At 37.0% G+C, this 15,445-nt stretch overlaps 1 protein-coding gene across 2 annotated transcripts in view; it reads left to right on the top strand.

The window, feature by feature from the left end:
- Positions 1–14,976, top strand: part of PDHX (pyruvate dehydrogenase complex component X) — a 32,058-nt gene extending 17,082 nt beyond the window's left edge. The window contains exons 7-11 of one of the 2 annotated variants that reach the window (XM_061347139.1): positions 1,277–1,424; positions 3,838–3,896; positions 8,544–8,702; positions 12,243–12,307; positions 13,578–14,976. In XM_061347139.1, the coding sequence (XP_061203123.1) occupies positions 1,277–1,424; positions 3,838–3,896; positions 8,544–8,702; positions 12,243–12,307; positions 13,578–13,842 (696 nt within the window). In that variant the 3' untranslated portion in view covers positions 13,843–14,976. Of the gene's footprint in view, positions 1–1,276; positions 1,425–3,834; positions 3,897–8,543; positions 8,703–12,242; positions 12,308–13,577 lie in introns of both variants that reach the window. The other variant, XM_061347130.1, reaches the window with a different exon arrangement.
- Positions 14,977–15,445: the final 469 nt, after the last annotated feature.

Here is a 15,445-nt window from a genome sequence, read left to right as displayed (position 1 = left end):
GTGTGGTCTGAGTATGTTTGATTCAGTCTAAAGCAGTATAATTCAAACTGCAGAGCTCTCAAAATTTTGGTCTGCACACCACTTTGTGTAATTTGCAAAATCAAAGCCATGAAAAACTTACATTGGAGGCCTGGGGAAGGGGGAGGTCAGAGAGGCAACACTTTTATTTCAGTCCCCAAACAAAGATGCCACTAGGTAGGAAATCAAGAATACATCCTTTCCCTGCAGGATCAGTATATCAGTATCTATTTCCAAACTCACAGTAAAAATAAATCAGGCTTTGAGTTTCTTTACTTCATTTCCTTTCCTTTCCTGCAATGTAAGTATAGGTAAATGTCCACAGAGTTTTCTGGAAGCGAGAAGGGAAAGGTCCTAATGTTTGCTTTGTAGAGTAATTTTGCAAACTCTAGCACCTAAATACAGTTCCTGTGTTAATTTAAAATGTTAGAGTAATTGCCTGTGCTTAAATCCACATTAGGAGCAATTGAAAAGCTTTTGTGAAAAATGGAGGGAAAAACATTTCTGGGTCTAGAACTAAATTTGAAGTATCTTTACAGGTTGAAGTTTACAATGTAGCTACACTTCATAATATTAAAAAAATACCTTTTTTTTTTTTTTTTTTGCCTTGTACAGGAACTGAACAAAGTACGTAAAGCTCAAACTTAGATATTTTTCCATTACAGAAAAAAATGGTTTTGTGATTGCACCAGAATATCCGTATTGTAATTTATTGTGTTGACTACTACTCAGATTGTAGCATACATGCTATAGATGAGGTGTACAAAATAATGTTTTGCAAAATCATGTATTTTTTTGCTTTCTCTAGTCACTTGTATTTCAAGAGATTTTTTAAAAGTTGACTTGCTTCTGTGAACATGTTGGGAGAACTACATTGAAACACTACTGTATATATATCTGGAAGGAGAGAGGAGAATAATGAAAATGATAAGCAGTAAAGCCTGTCCTAAGGAACCACTGAAAAAAGCAGTAGCTTACTGAGAAAACACTCTATTAAAGTTTAAATGGAGCAGAACGTATTGTGAGCGATATGCCAGGTCTGGCAGACGGAACAGTGCAGTGTAGAAGTCTAGAACACTCAATGGTCTTAATCATATTAATTGCAGTAGTTGGAATGTATTGCTTTTGGATATCTAGGGGATTTTTAAAGTGAGCAGTAGTCACTGATGATAACGCATCAGTGTTGAGGCCTGTTTCAGCAAAGGGGATGCATGCTTGCTCTCTCAATATTTAATGCGCAACATATAATTTCTTTCAGGGCACATTCACGGAAATCCCTGCTAGCAACATCCGAAGAGTTATTGCTAAGAGATTAACAGAGTCTAAGACTACAATACCTCATGCCTATGCTGCTGCCGACTGTGACATTGATGCTATTTTGAGATTAAGAAAAGAATTGGCCAAAGGTTAGTGATTAAACTGATTTACTATAACATGTGGTACTAACACATAGTTTGCCTTGTATCTTTAATCTTGCTCAGAAGGTGTAGATTTTTGTATAGGCAGAACACTATGCATTCAAAGAACCCTTTTAAATTTTCTGTACATTGGACTCAAGCGGTACTTCCCTGTGATTATTGAGTTGTACAGCTTAGCAAGATACAGGAAGACAGAGGTGGAATGGAAAACTGTCCCACAGAAAAGTGAATAATTTTAAAATATACATTGAGAATTGCCTTAAAAGCTTTAGATCTCAAAATTAATGTGTAAATATCAATATTTATGTGTAAATCCCAATTTTTCTTTCTGCCATGTCTTATTGATACAGAAATGTTTATGCATAAGACTAAGAAATTAGATTTTGCCATTTTGTCTCAACTTGTATTCACAGAAGTGACTTATTTAGAAAAAGTTCTTTAAGGTCATAAGCAAAGATTATTTTTGCTAAAACTGTTTTTGATTTTGCTAAAATCAGCTCAGTGTATTTTGCAATAGGATGCTTAGTAATTTAAAAATTAACTCTGCAGGTTAGAATCTTCTTTCCAAACTCTCAATTCAACAAAATGTATATGACATGCATTTAAAAAATAGAGTGTTTTTTTTTAATGAAACATTTTTCAGACAGACACTTCCATTTTCATGCAAAATATCACAAAAGTGTTGTTTGCTTAGTGTTCTTTTTTTAAGAACTTAGTTGGGTAAAGAACCTGAGTGAAAGCTTTTATTACTTTAACATTATAATCTTTTTAATTTAAATTTTATTATATTTAGAAATATTTGGTCAATTTACTTGATAAATTGGTCGAGATCATGTAGTATGGTTGACTGTAATATCTGTAAGTGATTATTCCGGTCTTAAATTTCTCTAAAATGTGGAATACCTTCAAAAAGAATAATAATTATTTTTAGTGTCTGAGGTTAGTGATATTTTTTCTGATAAAATTGATGGTGTTTTTGACTGTGTGATGAGGAGTAATGTGGAAATTTTAATGCAGCATTCCCTACTGTAACCTGCTTTATTTTGGGGGTAAAATACAGTAGTTTTCATTACTGTAAATATCAATGAAGGTAAAATATTATCAGACATATTTCATTTAACTGTACTCCTGTATTTGCACTATATTGGTGCCCCCCTAGTGGAATGTGACATTTTTGCCAAGGGTAAGAAATGTAATACAGAAATCATATGAAAAACCAAGATATATTTGATGACCAAGATGCAGGTTTGTCTGATGTGAAATTCTGTCATAGAATAGTGCTTGCAAGTTCCATTATGTTACATTTGAATTCTGGGGCTCTCGGGTATAGATTGCAGGTCAGTTATGTGGTAAGTGGGTGCTTGGTTCATTCCTCCAAATTGATGTTCACTTAAGATGATTTCACTTAATGATCTCTAATTTCCCTCTACAAAATCATTTTGAAAGGTATGGGTATTACATTCCATAAATCAGACTCAAAAATTAAGTATCTGTAGTACTTGGTCTGTTCAGCTGACAGCAGTGATGATGGTAGCAGAGTAATGTAGCACTTTTATTGTGAGATGATACATTTGATACCGTGCAAATATCGTGTCTCTTCAGGATAATCTTATAGCAACTGTGGCATATTCTGTGTTGTATCTATAGTCTTCCCTTCTGCTGATGGTGTGATTTTAGTTAGTGCTAGAGTTAGTCCCAAAACTTGGAATAAAATAATGCAAAGCAAATATAGCCATTGTTTCTGTCCTTCCTCTCTTACAAGCTTTTGGAGAAAGCAAGCAGGTGTCTGAAGTGTTACGCAGTATTTCTTAGGGTCACATAAAAAAACCACCAGTCCTCTCAAGGTTACTTTACCTGTTTCTGGCTGATGCTGCCTTTTTAGTGTGTAGCTCTGCTTGTAATTTAACAAATTTACCACTTGTATTGTTTTGCAGCCTGCTCTAGAGTATATTGTTAACCCATTTTAAGGATTGACAGATGCCTTCACCTTGCTAATTCTTATGTTATAAGGCTCCGTGTCACTGGACAGTGACATTCTTCTGACTTGCAGCTGAATGAAAGCTGATCTCTGCAATTATTCCAGTTAATGCATCATACTACATAAAGAATAGTAGTCTCCAGTATTGTCTCTATATATTTAGATCCTACAATAGATTTCTACGTAGGTAGTAAATATGTAAAGCATAAAACATGTATGGACTGCTACTTATAAGAATGAGTAATAATACTCAAGTTTGCACCTCTTTTGACCTTCTAGTTACAGCTAGTCTCTGCTCAGGAGACTTCCTTGGTGATACTCCTTTTGTCCCAAAGGAGAGAAGTTTTCTTGCTTTTATTGTTGTGGTTTGTCTTTTCTTCACACAAATGATCGTCTTTTTTTTTTTTTTTCTTCTTTTTGCAGATGACATTAAAGTATCTGTAAATGATTTTATTATCAAAGCAACTGCAGTCACTCTGAAGGTAAGTGAATAATTGACTTTAAAAAAAAGCAAACTGACAAGGAAAAGTATTTTGTGAGCCAACATGGAGATACGAATATGATCATAGCAAAGCTTATAATTCTTTATCAGTTATCATCACATTTTTTGAAGCTCTCCAGGTAAAATTGCTACACTGTCAATGCCATAAAAATGAGAACTTCTTAGTAAAGATCCACTTACTACAGATAATGGCAAACGCTTTGTCAGCAGACTAAAGCAGTTGGCAGGATGAGTTTTCTGTTCTTTGCTGCTGCATTTTATTTTCGCTTACAGTTACGAACAAATTTTTATCCAAGTCTTACAGCAGTCTTGTGTATTACCTCAGTTGTATACTGTTGGCACATTCAGTAAGTTCCTTGAATTAAAAATTCTTCAGGTAACCCATCTTCTGCTCATTCAGGATTGCCACTGTTCCATTTGTCAATATTAAAGTTAAATGATTGCAATACATCCTGAAGTTAAGATCTTAAATTTCATAAGGGTCTACTTACTCCATCCCAAACTATAGAGGTTTTACTGTCTATTTGCATGTTCTCTGGGTAGAGCTGGTTACATTACTTCCCAATTTGTGTTGATGGCTCTGCTTGGAATACCCTCTCAGTGTTACTTAAGATTTTAAAACTGAAAGGCTTTAGAGATCCTTCTTTAAGAATACTCCCATGCTTTGGAAATTTCTCCTCTTAGTCCAGAGTGTCTCAAATATAATTACTTGGAAAACAGTGTGTGAAATTAATTTTATTTTCAAACTTCTTAAAAGAAAGAACTGTGGTGGTTTTGGTTTAGATGTGGAGTGGCTTTGATTTAAATTCAGTTTGCACTTACTTTTTGAATAAGCTATAGGTGGGAGCTCTGAGCAGCCTGAAGGCCAGTATTTTTAAGATTCAGGAGGAAATAAGTGTCTTAGAGTGATCACTAGCAGCTGCAAAAGATCCTTGTCGTGTAGAAAGATAATTAAAGGGACACAGGCTTGACTGTTAAAATATCCTATGGAGTTTCCCTTGTCATCACTTCTGTGTGAATGAATGCAGATTTTGAAGCAGTTTGGTAGTGCCATGGATTTATTGCTTATGCCTTCTTGATTGCACAGTGATCACACTTTCTAGCTCTATGGAAAATGATAAACTTTTCTGTTACTATTGCATTATTTGAGGGGCAGCTACAAACAGACAAGATAACACAGAACAAAGATGCAGACTAGTTGCATGATGTCATGATATAAAACCATCAGAAAGGGAGTGAGGCCCGTTTTTCTTATTTGAGAAGATTATTTTAAATATGCAAAAGCTAAAGGAGGAAGTTACATTTCAGTTGGGGGATTATTACCATGGATGTATGGAATTAATTAAACGTTGCACTGGAATGGACCCCCAAAATTTCTAGGCAAATATAATCTAAATATTAATATGTAATTGCTAGAAATACATACTTTGATAGAAAATAGACAGGATTCTAGGCGGTTCCATAGCAAATGTTTGAGAGAAATTCTGGGCTTTGTAGAGACTGGAAAAAACTTCACAAGTTATTCTCTACAGAAACAGGAGGAGCTAAACTGGCTATGCATTTGTTAGATGTGAACACAGCAAGAAACTTTTTTGTGGCCTAATGAGACTTTATGTGATGAAATGGTGACAACCAAAAATTCCTGTCAACTGCTAGCTGTTAGGATGGGATCACAAATCTCTGCACTACAGAGCAGGTGGAAGGAACATGAGACAGAGGGAAATAGGAATGAAAGATTAAGTTTTGTGTTTTTTCTGTTATACATAAATAAAGTCAGGTAAAGGAAGATAATGGGATGTAATCCAGCTTACAGGATACAAGCTTTAGATGTACTTGTTATTACTTCTTCTTATATAATTAAAGGGTATTTGGTCGTTGTTTGTGGTTTTGTTTAATTTGCTGCCTGAAACAAAAGGTGAGTAGCTTCCAGTCCATTTAACTGTAAGGCTGCTTTACTGTACTTTGAGCATACATGGGGATTATGAATGTTGAACACTGCTAGTATTTAAAACAAGATTTCCTTATCTGCCGTCACAAAATGACCTAACCGGTGAATTCTGTAAGTATGTCTTATCTTTCTGATATACAAATAAAAATATTTATTCTGTGATTAGATTTGTATCATTTTTCCTAGTATTTTCTATTGACATAGTACAGAATTTGAATCCTGAATTTAAGGATTAGCTAGTTCTGTGCTGAAAACTTTTCAAAAAGTCATCTATACCATGTCAGTTTTAAAGGAAATTCAGTAGACAAGCCTAGTAAATTTTAGTGCATACAGCTTTGTAAAATCAGTTCATCTTTGGTTATACATGAATTGATTCCCAAGTCAGATTCTGAGAAGCTGGAATTCTTGTTTGTTGAGTTAGAAGAAATTTAGGTGTTTTGCTTTCAGGGATTTTTGTTTGGTTGGGTTTTTTAATGGAACACGAATACTGTGTTTGTATGGAAGTAATCATTAAACTACTCTGTCCTATCCTGTTGCTTTTGTTACAAATCTATGCTAGCATATGTTTGACTTTTAAAATAGTAAAAGAACCCCAAACCAAATGACAAACAAACAACCCAAACAGATTTAACTCAGTATACCAGGAAATAAGTTAATGATCAAGCTGATGTCTCAACTACTTCCTGTCAGTGTTTCCGGAAAATATGTGGCCTACTAGTTTAAAAAAGAAAATCTACCTCCACCTGCTCCTCCCCTCCCAAAATTTAGTGGTATGAATACATTTGGAAGTTTAAATACAAGGCAGTTTTATTGACTCTTTTCTGGGCAATGTTCAAATCTTATGTTGTTAATATTTTCTTCCTAAACAATGCAAGACATGTTCTTCTAGGTTTAATGAGTTGGTAGTGACTGGTTTGACAGTTTGTGATTGGTTGGCAAACACCTCAAGATGCTGTTTGTATTGGTTCTTTAACATATAAAATTTCTCCTCCACAATTCTTAGGACCCCTAGTCCAATTATGAATTCTAGCTTTCAGCTTGCTCTCACTATTTGATAGCCAGAGGCTTGTGAATGTACCAGTGGGCTCACCAGGTGATAGCCTATTAGAACAGTTCTGGCTTTCTAGAACAAGAGGGGAGGGGAATGAAAGATTCCAGGCTTACGGCCATAAGTGAGTTGTTGGGCTTAGTAATGACAGCCACTACAGCAGCTGTCCTTTAAAAATAAACAGTCTTTCATTGCTGAAATGATGGGAGAAATAATACTGTCTGATTTACATCAAAATTGAGATTATTTGAATGAAATTAATAGGAAAAATTCCTTGTCCTTACCATATCTTTTGGATAACTTATAGAGAGAGTCAAACTTGCACAACACCCACTTGAAGGCATCTTACAACTGTGTACTGTGAGGCTTTCCTAAACTTTATATTTAACTTTCAAAGAGGAGTACTGCCCATTCTTTTTTTTTTTTTTTTTTTTGTGGGGGGGGGGGGGGGGGGGGGGGTGTTGGTTGTGGGGTTTTTTTGTTTGTGGTTTTTTTTTTTTTTCCCAAAATATACATTCTGGCATTGAAGAATAGTTGGAAGGCCGGGTTGGACAAAGCCTTGGGCAATATGGTCTAGGTTGAGGTGTCCATGCCCATGGGAGGGGGTTGGAACTAGATGAGCTTTGAAGCCCTTTCCAAACCATTCTATGATTCTATAATAGGAACTTAGAGTACCATTACTCTGCTGCTTCTAGGAGCTGAGTTAGTTTATATAGAGAAATTGTAGATTCATGGAACTAGGAAGAAAGTCATTAGTTCCAACCCTCCTGTCATGGGCAGGGGGGGACACCTTCCACTAGACCAGGTTGTTACAAGCCCTGTTCAACCTGGCCTTGAAAACTGCCAGGGATGGGGCAGCCACAGCTTCTCTGGGCAACCTGTGCCAGTGCCTCACCACCCTCACAGGGAAGAACTTCTTCCTAGTGTCTAGCCTAAATGTCTCCTCTAAATGTCAGGTTAAAGCCATTCCCCCTTGTCCTGTCACTATGTGCCCTTGTTTGTATCCACACACACACAAAAATGCGATGCGTTCTAACATTATCTGAATAACAGTGAGTGTACCTGGAACATATCCTATTTGTAGCTTCCTTTGTTAAGAGTCCTGTTTGAGACATGAGTGGAAATAGAAACACATGAGTGTAGTAGAGTGTCTGCTTTTTAAGTCAATATCCTGTGATTTATTTTGGGGGGGAGAAATGGCACTGCTTTGTAGCTTTGTATGCTGGGCATCTGTGAGGTGGTATTGGTGACTCCTAAAGGATTTTGTCGGCTTTTGTTAATTTTTTCCAGCAGCACCAAAAAACCTTGTCTGCCCTGCTGTTTTCAGTTTCTGGAGCATACATTCATGCTTTTTGACAGAATAAGTTTAAATATTATTACTGCAAGCTAATCATGTGCAGCTACTCTTAGACCCTCACAGGGATTTATTTTTTGTCTTGCTTGTAGCAGTCCTGATGACAGATGTGACCTCTTCTTTGCCTTCATTTACAGACAGTAGTCCGTGATGCACTAAGTAATTTGGTAAATGCCTGTGTGTAACTGTGTGTCTTAAAGGATTTTCCTTTTTTCTTGAGAATTGGTTGCACTGCAATTTTTTTAACAGCTGTCTTTTTTTATTGTCTCTCTTCCAGCAAATGCCAGATGTGAACTCAACCTGGGATGGAGAAGTCTGCAGGCAGCTTCATTCCATTGACATATCTATTGCTGTAGCAACGGACCGAGGTCTCATTACACCAATCATAAAAGATGCTGCTGCCAAAGGAATAAAGGAAATTGCTGCCTCTGCAAAGGTAGGTCTTAAATGTACTGTATGCTGAGGAATATAGTAGCTGTAGAGTTTTCTGTGGCAGAAAATGTAGCATGACCTAGATACACTTCCGTAAGAACAAAGGCAGAGTGGATGTAAAGCAGTTTCAACGTTCCTTATGCTTCAAAATTATTATTAATTTTGCAAGTCTTTTCATTTTTAATGAACAATAACTTAGCCATCATGTTATTTATTTGGATGCTGACTAAGCTGAAAAATAAACCTGTACAGACTTCTGCAAGTTAATATAATTGTATTTCTTTACTCTTCATGAGAAAACTGGATGTTAATTTCTTTAGTATTACTGGTATTTGGGTTTGGGATTTGGTTTATTTGGGGGGGGGGGTTTCCCCAGATTTCCCAGAAATTTGCTTGTAGCTGCTTATGTTACCTTCTGTGCAGTTACGTTATGGCACTTATTTCTGTCTGCACTTTTTCAATATGCAGTTCAGTTGAGAACATCACCTGATGAATACCAAACTCCTCAGACTAATGAGCAGCATTTTGCATAGGCCAGGTGCCAGTTAGAGTGTCTTGGATCTGTGGCAGTTGTTGCCAGCCACAGATGTATCCTGTGCAGGCAAATGATGAAATGCCCCAACACCAGCTTTTTCTTTTCTTTTTTTTTTTTGTGATTTAGTGAGTGCTAATCAAAGGCCTGCAGTATCTGAGGAATGCAGTGGAAGTAGATGCTAAGGTATAAAAGTGTTCCAAAACTGGGCCCTCACTGCACTTTGCAGATTTTTGTCTTTTACCAAAAACTACAGAAATCACGATAGTCTGTGTTGGCAAAGGGGAGCAACCAACAAAGTTGTAGCAGAAGAAGGTGTATCATGCTGCAAAGCATTCATAATTGTATGTTTTTAAGATCTTTCCAGTCCATATCGCTTGCTTCATGTTGAATGTGTTGTGAAAGCAAATCCTTTCGCTAATATAACAGCCAGACAAAGAAGGTGGTTAGCTGAGATTATTACATTATTCAGTGATTAGTCATAGAATAACAAGAAGAAAAATATTATGGGAAGTGAAATATATCACATATGGGAAGTCCATTATCATCCCCAATAGCTGTGATACTGGGATGCAGTATTGCAGACCTTTCTTTACCATAAATTACAGCGTTCTGCCATTCCCGTGATAGGCATGTACACTTGCATTATGTTTAATAGGGCCTCAATAAAGTAAGCATTCTCCTTTTATTTCAAATGGAATGTGTGTGACGGGGCACACTGCTCAATATGAAGGTCATTGGGTCACATAGATTGTAGGTGTCCATATCAGCATAAGTTTGCTTTTCAGCTTGTTCACTGAATTACCGAAACAAATATGTACCTGATGTGCACATGTGAAAGGCACAAATTGAAAGTGCAGCTGCTTCTCTACCAGTCTCTCTGTAGTTTGGCAGGCACTTTCTTTGTGTAGACTTCTTATATGTCTCCTTCTACTACATGTTAGTTTTAACTACTTTCCAGGTCATGTGCATCCTAGCACCATATTTTCATCATTCAAATAATGCAATTGCGCATATGCATTATGCTCATATTGATCCTGTTGTGGGAATGTTGTTCCCATGGCTTTTGTCTTCTAGTTCACTACTTATTCAGAGATGGATAAAAGCCTGAAATAAAATTCAGGGTATGCTTTTAACTTTTAAATTCATCACCATAATTTAAGTTCACAGGTTTTATAAAGTTTGGTATAAGCTTATTGTTTAGTTGGCAGTTAATTAGAATGAGATTCTCTTAAACTTCTTGGTGTTTATTTCCAAGCTGCTGTGGTCTTTCAGAACTCTTGCCTGAAAGTAGTTTAGAAAAGTATACTGGAAGACAGTTATTTACCATGAGCAGGAGAGGTATACTACAACATGAAATGGGATTAATCCATGTCACAGCTATAGCTAATGAGCCACTATTATTATCTGTGAGGTACTTTATCTTGTAATGACTCTACCTCCACCCACATGCAGACAAAAAGAAGTCAATTCAGTCATAGTTTCCACTTACTGTCTCTGGTCCTTAAAGGCAGGGGTGAGGTTTCATAGCAATTGCCTCTTGGTAGATAGAATTGACTGGTAGATGGGATATTTATAGAGCACATGTAGAAAATCACTTGGAAGCAGAATGGGCAACTCCTGGAAAGCAATCTAGGAATTAAAACGCAAAAAAAAGTCAATTCTTAGAAAGAACCTGGGAAAATCCTAGAAAGCAGTGGTAAAATTCCTAAAAAAGGGAGTGGAAAATTCCAGGGGGATTCATGGAATAATTAGCTCCAAGAGTTTCACAAATGTGATGATATCACTTTTTTCATGTTGTGATAAAGTAGATCTTTTGAGTTTTTGTTCACTTCCACCAGCATTGCCCTAACATAAGGAAATCATTGGAAACTTACTAGTTTTACTTTTTTTACCAGAAGAAGGAAAATGTAAACAGACTGTGTTGCTTCTATCATTTTTCCCAGAGCAAATCTGAGTCTTACTTCCCTGAGTATGCTTTTGGAAACAGTTATTTTTATCTTAAAACGTCATAATGTTGCACTTGTCACAACGTGACATTTTCCAGATGCTTTTCCACTTGCAGAATAAATACGAGACAAGCCAAAACCACTGAATATGTTCTGTATGAACAGGGCAGTTCACCTCTCATGCATATATTCCCATTTCAGTGTCTGCTGTCAGTTGAAGAGTTCCTGATTTTGAAAAGGTTGCTACTAATGGAGAAGTCATCTGACACATTGACAGTCACTACCTTTTCAGTTGGGTACTCATGGTTGGGTGTGATGAACGGATTGGTGGCTGAATAATTGGCTCTTGATCCCCCAAGGAGTGCCATTCCTCTTGAGGTCCACACAGTCCTTTCTTCCTACTGTAAGAATTATTCATCTTGAATCCCACTGTTCCATCTAAGGAGATCTCTGAGCTAGAAAAATCCTAGATGGGAATAAGACTCTTTTTCTCTGTGATCTTGCCTTGGAATATAGCTTGAATTTCTTGGACTGTATTTTGAACAAAACCTATGTGGACAGTTTCACCTGTTATATTTGGAAGTAGAAAAGTATCACAAATAAAATGGAGGTTACAGGGTGGTCCTTCAGGTAGTTGAATGCGTAGCTGGACAAAATGCATTTTCTCAATCTGCTGCTAGAAAGTTCTGAAGTGGTACATGGCAGTTTGTTTAAACAGATATGTTTAGAATACTGTGAATTTGTCTCATCGGTATTTTGCTAAAAATTTTTGTAACCTAAAAACACCAGGGAGAATGATGGTTCCATTGTAAAAACTGGAACAAGGTTTTCAAGGTGAAAGAACAGCATTTATTGAACAGCCAATATTGTTGGGAAAATGAAACTTTCTCTTTGCAGAGTCATTGCAGTACAACAGTGTTACTTCCCTAAATCCGAAAGCAGATGACTTTTTAATGGCTGTATGGCCATAATAATACGTTACTGAAATAAAAAGAATTAGTCTATTACAACACTTTAATTTTTTTCATCTCTCCTGTTCTTTTACTTCTTCCATTTTCCTTAGGCTTTAGCAAAGAAAGCAAGAGATGGAAAACTGTTACCAGAAGAATACCAGGGAGGATCTTTCAGGTAAAACTCTCTAGCAGCATTTAATACATGCACTGTGGATTCAGAACTGTTTTATCCTCAGGTATTCATCCATGTTAATGCGTTGCTTTTTAAAATCTTCTATGTGATGATTCTGAGAGCCAAACCTAGGCCAAGTCTCCTGTATCAGGGGGAAACAAGTGTCTTGACACAGGTTTATTTAATCTGAGCCTGGTGTGAAATTAATGTTTTTCATATTGAGACTAATCTGCCTCTTATTTTTGTACCAACTTTTTCCCAGTTGCAGAAAAATATTGGTTTTGTTGTGGTTTTTTTTTAGGGCAGTGGTTGTTGTATGTTTGGGTTTTGGGTTGTTTTTTTTTTTTTTTCCCCTTTTGAGGGGAACAGAGGGTCCCATATGCCAGACAGACCCTCTGCTTCGGTAAGTTTGCTGCCTCTGTGGGTCCTGGGTTAAGGACATCACTAGGAAACTTTCTAGCCTGTATGGCTCTTGAGCTGTTACCCATTAGTGCTCTTCCATGTTGGTGGTGATACAGCTGCAGTGCATGGTCCAGGGGCAATTGAAAGAGACCTAAGGGCCTTAGGATGATCGGGAAGGGAATCTGGAGCACAGGTTATTTTTTCTTCTGCCCTTCCAGTTATAGGAAGTGACATTGGAAGAAACAAGCACGAAGTTCCTCCCACTGTAAGAGGTCAGGGTAGGAACCACCTGAGAAACCTGAACATCCATAATTCTGTGGGACCTGATGAGATGCATCCCAGAGTCCTGAGGGAATTGGCTGATGTAGTTGCCAAGCCACTCTCCATGATATGTGAAAAGCCGTGGCAGTCAGGTGAAGTCCCTGGTGACCGGAAAAAGGGAAACATTGCAGTCCTTTTTAGAAAAGGTGGAAAGGAGGACCCTGGGAACTACTGACCTGTCAACAGCCATCGAAAGTTCAGAGTAGTGAGATTCAATCTCAAAGGCCTTTGTCTTGGAACATAGATAGGCAAAGTTTCTTTGGAGATACTGATTTCCTGTCCTACTTTCTGCTTTAGTACATGCAATTCAAGCTTATATTACTGTAAAGAAATTGGACTTTTAAAAAGGTGCATTGGTTGTAACTGCAAAAATCCCAAACCCTTGAGAATGTAAACGTGCACAACTGAAATCCAGTTTAGATATATTTTAAAGTTAATGGGTTTGGCCTTGGGAGAGAATTAGGTCATAGTAGCCACTGAATATAGATAATTTCTTCTAGGTGTTATATAATTTCTGACATTACTAGTAACCCTTTTCTCTTTCATTTAGCATCTCTAATCTGGGCATGTTTGGCATCAGTGATTTCACTGCAGTCATAAACCCTCCCCAGGCCTGCATCCTTGCTGTGGGACGAGCAAGAGTAGAGCTCAAGCTTGTGGAAGATGAAGAAGGAAATGAGAAACTCGAGCAGCGCCAACTCATGACAGTGACTCTTTCAAGCGATGGTCGGGTGGTAGATGATGAACTGGCTTCAAAGTTTCTGGAGACTTTGAAAGCCAACATAGAGAATCCAATACGACTTGCCTTGTGTTAAAACTCAGTGGAGATTTCTTCTTGTTTTTGCAACGAAAACTGTTAACGTACTTGAGTTTTCCTTTATGGAGGAGTAAATAGTTACTGTGAGATGGACAATTAAAATACTTAATTTATTGAATTACTGTGAAAAACTATTATTGTTCATGCTTTTAGTCTTTTGAAATGACCAGACTTTATACTGTAAAGCTAAAAGACTTTAAAGTCAAACATACTACTTTTCTGTAAACACTTAGTACTAATGTCACTTGTTTATATAGAAAAGTCAGTCTTGTCTGCATAGGAAAATTCAATAAAACTTTATGAAATTTAAAAAGGGAACCATAGAATGGTGTGGATTGGAAGTAACCTTTAAAGGTCACCTAGTCCAACCCCCTGCAATGAGTAGGGCCATCTTCAAGTAGACCAGGTTGCTAGAGCAAACCTGTCTAAACCTGACCTTGAATGTTTCCAGAGATGGGACATCTATCATCTCTCTGGGCAACCTGTTTGTGCCTCACTGTCCTCCTTGTAAGAAACTCCTTCCTGATGCGTAGTCTGAATCTAGCCTCTTGTAGTTTAAAAGCCCTTGTCCCGTTGCTATAGGCCTTGTTAAAAGTTTGTTCCCATCTTATTACCTTCCTTGAAGTATTGGAAGACCATAATAAAGTTTTGCTGAAGCCTTCTCTTTTCCAGGCTGAACAACCCAAACTCCTTCAGGGATTCTTCATAGGAGAGGTGTTCTAACTGCCTGATCATTTTGTAGCAGCCTTCTGGACCCGCTCCAGCAAGACCATGTCTGTCTTGTACTGAGGGCTCCAGAGCTGGATGCAGGACTGCAGGTGGGGTCTTTCCTCTACTGAGATGGGATGATTTTTTCTTTAAGGGTAAAACATCTGGCTTTTAGAATGAGGCAAACAAGAATCATAATTGAGCAAAGAGGTGCTATAAGTCATGGTCAATACTGAGATAGAAATGAATAGCTAAATTATATTGCTGCAGTAGAAAGCTTGTCAGTCTTCAGAAGACTTTTCTGGCATATTGTGCCGTAGAAATTAGACTGAAATAAGGGTTTATGAGATTTCTGTCAGATATTTCAATGGCTTCCTACATAACAGGAAAGACATTACAAACCAAAAAAGTTTTAATTTAATTTCATTTAGCTGTAACTATTCTTTATCTTCTCCTTCACTATAAGCTGCATTGAAGAAAGCAAGATGACTGTGGAGATGAATGGGGAAAAGAACAGGAAAGGTGAAATTAGACCACAGATAAATAATAATTTTCAAAATAGTGGGTAATCTAGTGACATCTACAACTTCATATAAACAGAACTCATTAAAATTCATTTGTTACTGTAGGAGCATATATTTTTCCCAATATTTTAATATAACTGCATAATCTAATGCCTTGCAAAGGTGTGGAGTAGAGAATAAACTTGTCTGAATAAACATATTCTACAGAAAGGATCCAATTTCTGCATTGTTGATTTTCAGTTTTTGATGGAGCCATCATTTAGTAAAAACATTGTGTAAAAAAAAAAAGTTTTATTTGACTTAATTTGGAGTCAATTACATTTTTTTAAGTTCAGAATTTACCCCGATTCAGATCTTCTTCAGTACCAC

This window comes from Neopsephotus bourkii, unplaced genomic scaffold (assembly GCF_033783945.1).
Source record: "Neopsephotus bourkii isolate Nb327-2 ecotype Australia unplaced genomic scaffold, CSIRO-AGI_Nbou_v1 NB_42, whole genome shotgun sequence".
NCBI classification, from domain to species: domain Eukaryota; kingdom Metazoa; phylum Chordata; class Aves; order Psittaciformes; family Psittacidae; genus Neopsephotus; species Neopsephotus bourkii.
This window is presented reverse-complemented; position numbering and strand designations above follow the sequence as displayed.